The 9,061-nt window shown below is 41.1% G+C and overlaps 1 protein-coding gene across 1 annotated transcript in view; it reads right to left on the bottom strand.

Annotated features, from left to right (window-relative positions):
• Positions 1-589: 589 nt before the first annotated feature.
• The window catches only part of SMPD3 (sphingomyelin phosphodiesterase 3), a 56,311-nt gene continuing 47,839 nt past the window's right edge, over positions 590-9,061 (bottom strand). Inside the window, exons 7-8 of the mRNA XM_058155574.1 lie at positions 1,916-2,078; positions 590-691 (exon numbers count right to left, since the gene is read on the bottom strand). Of these exons, the coding sequence (XP_058011557.1) occupies positions 590-691; positions 1,916-2,078 (265 nt within the window). The remainder of the gene's footprint in view (positions 692-1,915; positions 2,079-9,061) is intronic.

Raw genomic sequence — 9,061 nt, 5'->3', positions numbered from 1 at the left:
AAGGAAGGAAGGAAAGAAAGAGTTAGCATTTTAAGGATATCTAAAGAAATAAAGCAAAAACTCACTTCTGGAGCAGCACAAGCACAGACTGATTATAAACTAAATTGTGCTATATATCCATATATACCTATATATATTTCTATCTCTATATATAGATATATATGTGGGTGGGCATATGTGCGGATGTGGGTGTGCGTAGATTAAGTAAGAATGGCACTGATTCAAAGGAATTGGGACTTCTATCTTGGCTTCTTTTAAGTCCACAGTGAAAGTATAGAAATATAGGCCTGCCTGGTTGCTGGGGCAACTTGTGACACTTGTTCAGTAGAGTTGACCTTCATCTCATCCAACTCCCCACATTATGTTCACATCCGCCTCTGTGTTTCCTTTTTTCCCCCAACAGCCTCCAAAGTGGGTTTTGAACGTAGAAAAATCAATTGGAAACCAGCCTGGTCCATCCTGAGGGGTTTAGAGGCATGGTGGGGGGTGGGGCACCAGAAAAGACCGCTCTTACATCTTGGTCACAAATTGTGGAAGTTCCTTCTGCTAAGTTCTTGAGGAAAAAGTGACAAAACTTTTCCTTCCTTCTTTAAGAATCTTCTTCTCCAGTTGATACCATGAGACGCATGGCAACAGGCAGGTGATCCGTGAGTCCTGCCAATTGGGTAATAAAACTGAATTCTTCTACTTCCTGCATAGGGAATGACAAAAGAAATGGGTTTTTTTTTTGGTGTTTTGTTTTTTTTTAGAAAGAGCAAGCGAAGGTCTTAGTAATCTTCAGGGCCTCTGAGGTTCCCTCCTGTTGAGTCTAACAAAGCCATTGAATAACATCTGGCTGAATAGGAAGTCTCCTTCTACAAATCAGCTTGGTCATTATTTGACGAGCAAGGCAATTTTTTTTTGGAAAAAAATTAATGCTGCCAGCTGTCAAGGGGTTTAATTATCTTGGATTTAGAAGAGAATATTTATAGCTCAGGGCTGAACTGGTGGGAGAGGGGGTTCCTCAGTGCTCTCTGAACTAAGTTGTTTTCTTGCAGACATTTCATTACCAAAGTAAGGAATATCATCAGTGGTAGAAGGGAGTGGGGTTTGTTGTTGGGGGGGAGGAGGAGGAGGAGGAGGAAGAGGAGGAGGAGGAGGAACCACTACTCCCACCAACACTGTCAGGGCAAGCTACTGTATATAAAAAGAGAGCAAGCCGGACTCCTTCTAGCACTGATGATGTTACCTAGTTGGGTAATGAAATGCATGCAAGAAAACCACCAAGGTCAGAGAGTACCAAGGACCCTACATTGCATTTGCCTTCCAAACAAAAAGCTTCAAGGACCACAAATATATCTCCCAATTCATCTGCACAACAGTTTGGTGAAGAAGTGGAAGGGAGGTGGGTCTGAAGAGAGGAAAAAGAGAATGAAACAACATCAGTTAGCTTTCTTGGTACATAAGTACATGGATGCTTCCAAAACTATTCACATTCATATTTGTCCCCAGATTCTGGAATTCAGAATATGTTACAGTGTATATACCTGCTTTATAGCAATATACTCACACACATTCACACACTCATCCGTACACATACACATGCATTTAAATGTATCACTCTTCTCAAAATGTGCTCTTCTGCACAGATTTCAATAGGGGTAGTTATTGTTAGCTAAAATCCGCACCAGAACATTGGGGATGAAATAAAGCCTAACGGATAATTAAATTTAGATCTTTCCTTGAATTCAGGGCACATCGTGCAATATCTATCCGTTTGGAAAGATCAGATTCTCCCTTCCACTTATACCGTTGAGCCATTAGAATGCAAATTTCTTACTTGGTATTCCTGGTGGGAAGGGACTTGTCTCATGAAGCACTTTTCCTTACAGCAGACCTGAAATTTTAGCTTTAAATGTCATTAAAATCAGCTTACTGTTTTCCACTCCAGGTAGAGTCCTTCCTTGCTGTAGAGCAGGTAGTCAATCCTCCTCCCGTTGCCTTTCAGAGCTCCCTTCCTCCCTTTCTGGCTCGAGGCCTGGCTCTTACTGGTGGGAAACACAAGGAAGGCTTTCCGTCCGTCTTCGCTTTCCATCGTCCTGGTTTGCAAAAACACCGGAGGTTTTAGGTCAGCTCAGTTCTAGCTCAGTCTCATCCATCACAGTTTTGCTCATAAAGCAAGCAGCAAGGAAGGGCAAGAAGCTTTTAAGAAGAGGAATGAAATCACCCATTGGTTGGGAAGGATGTTCATGCATCAACCCTTGTTTGGGGTTGATGCATGAACAATGGAAGTTACAATGGAATCATAGAATCAGTCATAGAATCAATCATAGAATCATAGAATCAGTCATAGAATCATAGACTCATAGAAAATCATAGAATCAATCATAGAATCATAGAATCAATCATAGAATCAATCATAGAATCAGTCATAGAATCATAAACTCATAAAATCCATCATAGAATCCATCATAGAATCAATCATAGAATCACAGACGCATAGAATCCATCGTAGAATCAGTCATAGAATCATAAACTCATAGAATCCATCATAGAATCCATCATAAAATCCATCATAGAATCAATCATAGAATCACGGACTCATAGAATCAATCATAGAATCATAGACTCATAGAATAAAATCAACCATAGAATCAATCACAGAATCAGTCATAGAATCACAGAATCATAGACTCATAGAATCATATTGCTGGAAGGGACTTTAGTCCAAACCCCGTGCTTCAGGCAGACTTTATTATACCATCCCAGTTAAATAGTTGTCTGGTCTATTTTTGAAAACTCCAGTAATGGAGCACCCACAACTCCAGGAAGCAAGCTGTTCTATTGATTAATTGTTCTCACTGTCAGGAAATTTCTCCTCACTTTTAGGTTGGATTTCTCTTTAAAACATTCTTACTCCTTGTCCCGCTCTCTGGTGCTCTGGAGAATAAGTCAACTTCTCTGTGAGAGCCACACAAGTGCTGGAAGACAGTTATTATGTCCCCCCCCCTCAAACCTTCCTCTTTGTTAAGCTAAACACACCTAGCTCCCTTAACCATTGTACCATGTAGCCCCCAGGCCCTTTGTTCCTTTTCTCTGCACTCTTTCTAGGGTACAGCATCTTTTCTGTGTGTGTGTGTCGTAGCTGCACTCTCGACAGCAACAGCTTTTCCAATATTACCATTACAGCAGCTACACTTTTGCCAATGCTCCCTGCTATTTTGGAGGGTCAGGGGCCGTGAAGGGAGCAGGCAACCTCTTTTTGAGCTGGTGGACACACTGTAATAAAGAAGATGCTCCTTGCTGGCCCTTGACAGTAGCTCAGCTTTCCATTTATTTTCCGCTCAATTTAAACAAAACAAAATTGAAAGGAAGGGGCATGTAGGGGTCATATCGCCTGGTTGTAGCATGGATAGCTAATGCTTGATCAGCTAGCTGCTCTATCTTTAAGGAAAATAGAGCTGCGAAATAGGCAGCTGTATAAATTGATTTTTTTTTTTAAGAAAAAAAAATGAAATAAGTAAATGTTTCCCTGCTTGTCTACTTAAACCCAAAGCCCATTTTAACTAGCAAGACTGTTAGTTGACTAATCTCATTCTGTCAGAACTTGGGAGCACTAATTTGCAGTGTAGTGAATACACACACACACACAGTCTGATCCCTTGATAATCGTTAATTCTAATAAATACGGTCCTGGCATCATTGGTTATAGCCAACCATATATTTAGTGGTGTCCTTTTGGAGTGTCATTGCCATTTTATTCTTTCCTATAGACTCGTGTCCTACATAGTTCTAATCCACTTCAAATCCACTTAATCCTAAAGGATCTAATTAAATGTGCTTTGTTTCCACTTTGGTGATTTCAAATTACTCTTCTCACCTTGCAAATTCCCATTGCAAGCGTCCTTGTAAAATAAGAAACTTTTATTTCAATGCAGGCACCATCAGGGATGGGACTTCCTTGTGGCTTTTGTTCGGCTGCAGCTTTCTTTTCAAAAATATCTGTGGAAGTTTGACACTTTTCTCCCATATTTAGAGGACAATCTTCCACATGGAAGATGTTAAAACCTGCTTAGAGTTATTACTCTATTCAAGGCTAGAATAGGCAATATAGTATTTTTAACACAATCTTAATATGCCTTGACCCTAAAAATTGCCAACATCTCTGTAAGGTATAACACACTTGCCATCCAAATGGGCCCAAAGAGAAGAACAATCATAAAAACTCTCCCTCCCCCAAAATTAGAGACATTAAAATAAAAGCTTAATGATGTAGTTGAACATCATGTAGGTTAAACCAACATCATAGTAAGGTAACCTCAGTTTGACCAAAGAAATTAGAACACGGGACACAGGGTAACAGGTTTGGAAGAGACCTTGGAGATCTTCTAGTCCAGGGGTCTCCAACCTTGGTCCCTTTATTGACCATCATTTGTGTTGTAAATGTACCTTGATGAAGGTATCTTTTCTTTTATGTACACTGAGAGCATATGCACCAAGACAAATTCCTTGTGTGTCCAATCACACTTGGCCAATAAAAAATTCTATTCTATTCTATTCTATTCTATTCTATTCTATTCTATTCTATTCTATTCTATTCTATTCTATTCTATTCTATTCTATTCAGACTTGTGGACTTCAACTCCCAGAATCCCTCAGCCAGCTGGCTGAGTAACTCTGGGAGTTGAAGTCCACAAGTCTTAAAGGGACCAAGGTTGGAGACCCCTGTTCTAGTCCAAGCCCCTGGTTGGGCAAAATGAGCGTGTTTAATCTGGTGACCAATTTCATGACCGTCACAACTTTACAACCATAATTCTGGAACCAATTACAGTTGTTATTTGAGGACTACCCGTAAGGGAATAAGAATGAAAAGACAGGATTGCAATAAAGGAGGGCTGAAATCAAAAGAGGTGACTGAAACAGTAACCGCCTGCGATGTGCAGACTACACCAACCTGTTAGGCGAAGATAATGATTGAGAAGAAACATTTAAAGAAAGTAAGAGTGGAGAGTGGAAAAACTTGAAATACTAAAAACCAAAGTGAGGTCAACTGGCAGGCATGCTAATGAACTGACGGTTGACAGAGAGGGTGATGGATCATTTTGTTTTCTCAGATTCAAGAATAGAAAAAGACGTACAATGTGCTGGAGAAGAAAAGCTACCCTCTAGGGAGAAAAACTGGAAAAGGAGACACGATGAAGAAGGACAAGGACATTTCAGGGACAACAGAGATCAGAATAGTTAAAGCCAGGACTCTTTCCGGTCCTAAAGCACAGCTCTTAAAACATGGATATTGTATAAAAGAAGAGAGAGAGGGAGGGAGGGAAGGAGGGAGGGAGGGAGAGAGAGAGAGAGAGAGAGAGAGAGAGAGCTTTGAATTTAAGATTTGGAGATTGCCACTAAGAATTAAGGGGTCCGAAAGGAGAACCAACCCATCAATTCTAAATCAAATCAAGACAGATGTTGTGTCTTGCCCACTTTCACCGCAGCCGGGACCTTCTTATCTGCTTCCGAACACTGAGGAATGTCCTAGTATACCTCCAGCCCCCAGCTCTGGCTCCATGCCCAGACAGGCTGAGGAGGAAGAAGTACCTCCAGCCCCCAGCTCTGGCTCCATGCCCAGGCAAACGGAGCAACTAGACCCCTCCCCCTCCCCCACAGCATGTGAGCCTGAGGAAGGTCAATTGCCAACAGCTGCAGACTGGAGTGACCCTCGCTTCAGAAGAATTGATAGGCGGCGGCGACAGAAGGAAGGGAGGGGCAGGCCTGGATAAGTGCTGAGTCATGGAGCCACACCCCATGGCCTATATAAAGGATCTGCTTTCTGGCATTCTCTGAGTCAGGCAAAGTCTAACATATCTTGCTGAAGTCACTTTCTGGTCTCCTGCCTGCCTTGAGAACTTTGCTAGGACTTTGGCAGAGCTGCAGAGGCACGCCTGATTCGGATTTCCCTGACCCGGTCGTCAGCGGAGGAGTGGGACACGACAACAGATGGCTCTCTTGAAGTCGGGGTCATCTGCAGGGTATGGGCAAAAAATCCAATTGGTAGCTGCAACAGTGCGGTTTTGTCAGCCTTGCAAGATAGTCCAGAAGAAGGGCTAACTCTCTCTTTAGTGTAAGGTTACATTCACAGAATTTTGAAAGGCTGCAAGTCTACCCTTCCTCATTCACGTTAACAGTTCAAGACTACTAGGGAGATTTCCTTCTGAGATATTGTATAGACTCCTGTTCCTTCTGCAGACTCAGTCACCCCTGATCTGACTGTTGCCTAGAGAGCTGCTCTTCTTCCAGTCTTCCAAGGCCATTCCCTCATACCATTTCATTACTGAAGTCTTGTTTATCTTTATCTTTATTACTATGCATATGTGTATCTGTATCTCTATCTATCAGTCCAACTCTATCTCTATTTCTATCTCTATCATCTCTATTATTCTTTATCTTCTTTAGAAGGCCAGGTCCTGAAGAGGAAACTCAAATACTACCTAATGAGAAGGAAGGACTCCCTGGAGAAGAGCCTAATGCTGGGAACGATTGAGGGCAAAAGAAGAATGGGACGACAGAGAACGAGGTGGCTGGATGGAGTCACTGAAGCAGTCAGTGTGAGCGTAAATGAACTCCAGAGGATGGCCTGGAGGAACATTGTCCATGGGGTCACGATGGGTCATACACGACTTCGCAACTAACAACATCATATCTAACTGTCTGTTTCTCTGTCTATCTAAATCTATCTATCTCTATCATCTCTATCCTATCTATCTAAATCTCTCTCTCTCTCTCTCTCTATCATCTCTCTAAATCTATCTATATCTATATCTAGTTGTTGTTCAGCTGTGTTCAGATCTTCACAACCCCGTGAATCATGGTACTCCAAGCTGTGCCTCCACTGTCTGTCAAATTCATGTTCATTGCATCAATGACACTATCTAACTGTCTCATCCTCTGCCATCTTCTTCTTTTGCATTCCACTCTTCTCAATATCAGGGTCTTCTCTCCCTCTTTGCCCCCTCCTTTAAATAGCAAGAGAAGGACAGAAAAAATAGTGCAATTTTCTTGGGAAAGTTATGGCCTTTACTGGAAGCAAGCAAAGCTGGTGGGCTTTTCTCTATGTGGTCATCAAGTATCAGACCTAACTTGATGGTGATGGCCACATCAACTCTACATCTGCCTCAAGTGGGCTGTATGTAGTGCTACCAGTTGGGTAAGTGCATTATAGTTTTCAAGGGCTGAGATGATTTACAGCTTGGTGAAGATGTAGAGTTGATGATAAGATTATTCCTGAAGAAATATGCTTGACATGGGAATTGTTGTTAGCCAAATGATCAATTAGGCCAGGGGTCTCCAACCTTGGTCCCTTTAAGACTTGTGGACTTCAACTCCCAGAGTCCCTCAGCCAGCAAAGCTGGCTGAAGAACTCTGGGAGTTGAAGTCCACAAGTCTTAAAGGGACCAAGGTTGGAGACCCCTGAATTAGGCTATATTCTGAAAAATGAGACAGTTCCCCCACCTCTTAGAAGCAAACCTCCATAACATTTGAAACTCTGCAGTTCCTTTTCTAGAAAGTTAGAAATACATGAAAATAATTGCTGCCATTGATTCCTATTATTCATCCCTTTTCAAGCTTTTAATCGTAAAATCTCCCCTTGACATGTTCTGACGTTTATCTCTAGAGGCCTAATATATTAATGCCTGCTTGCCATTTCTGGTTAATTTAAGTTTCGTGGAATCAATAATTTGCAATGGTTCACAGATGGGTGTTTTTAATGGCCCAGTAGGAAGTTTATTTTGATACGAAGATGGTTCAGACTAAACCGTTACCTAATTAATTGTCTTCAGTAGTACTCTAGGCAGACCACTCTTCGGTCTGCTTGGGGGGGGGGCGTGAAAGAATGAAATGTTCATTGCTTGAGTCAATGAATAATTTTGGTTTCGATGGAACTGACCTCTCTTGAAAGACCAGCCAATTATAGACACTTCATAATGGGAAATTAAATACAAAGCTGAGAAATAGATGGAGTTATGCTCATTGTAGGAATTTGTCCTACAGGATATCTTACATCAGAAGACATTTTCTAAACCCCAACTTTCTAAGCACTCTTACATGTTGAAATCATTTCTCTATCTTCTCTCTTTCTGTCCTACAGTTTATACATGTAGAAGAAGGACAGGAAGAACCTGGGAGGGGTGGGAGTCAAGACAAGAATCAGCCTGGAATCCTTATGTTCTCATAAATGGTCTAAGTCCAGACCCTCTTGAATTCTGCTGACTCTTATTTAGCACCAATTTAGTGCTGACTATTAGTTGACTAGATTCTTGTCTATAGGCTTAAGCAATAAGTTAACTGAATTGTGGTGCGGATTGTGGTATTGATTGTTCATGCCTGACAATACATGAATTGGACTGTTGTGCTCATCCGCTACTCTGTGCTGCTTAACTTTTATCTTGTTGCTCTCTAGATGTGTAGATCTTTATCAGGAATTCTCAGCAAGCCCCCATCCCTATTTGACGACCAGGTAGAATTGGAGTCCATATTTTGAGGACCTCTAAATATTCATAGTAGGGAAGTATCATAACTATTGACAAATCGTAGGGAAATATCATAACAATGATAATGAAAAATAACAACATAACAATAATAATGAAAAGAATTTAAGGCATCAATCAAATCACCTTTTATTTCATGAGATAATTGTAGGAAATGGATACCTAGTTTAATGGAGTCTTCTGTCTTCAATGGCAAGATTAGCCACTGATCAGTTTCACCTCTAATTTCTTTGTTGACTTTTGTATTGTTTGACACAAAGGATAAAATAGCTTCTCCTTCCATTCTCCTATGAGAAGCTGATCAGAGGCCAAGAAAATTTCATGTGTTCCATCTCCCACCATGCTTGAGAGTCCAAGCTTACATCAGCCAATTCACCCAACATCCTAATCAGATCTTATCCTTCTACTTTTAATTCCCTTTTAAATTTTCATCCTTTATTCTCAATTCGTTTCCTTTTAAGGATTGAATATGCACACTTTGGAAGCACTGGTTTTGGGACCGTGTTAATAAAATAATAGAGATGAAAGGGACAGGTGGACAA

Source organism: Ahaetulla prasina, chromosome 12 (genome assembly GCF_028640845.1).
Source record: "Ahaetulla prasina isolate Xishuangbanna chromosome 12, ASM2864084v1, whole genome shotgun sequence".
Classification (NCBI taxonomy): Eukaryota; Metazoa; Chordata; class Lepidosauria; order Squamata; family Colubridae; genus Ahaetulla; species Ahaetulla prasina.
This window is presented reverse-complemented; position numbering and strand designations above follow the sequence as displayed.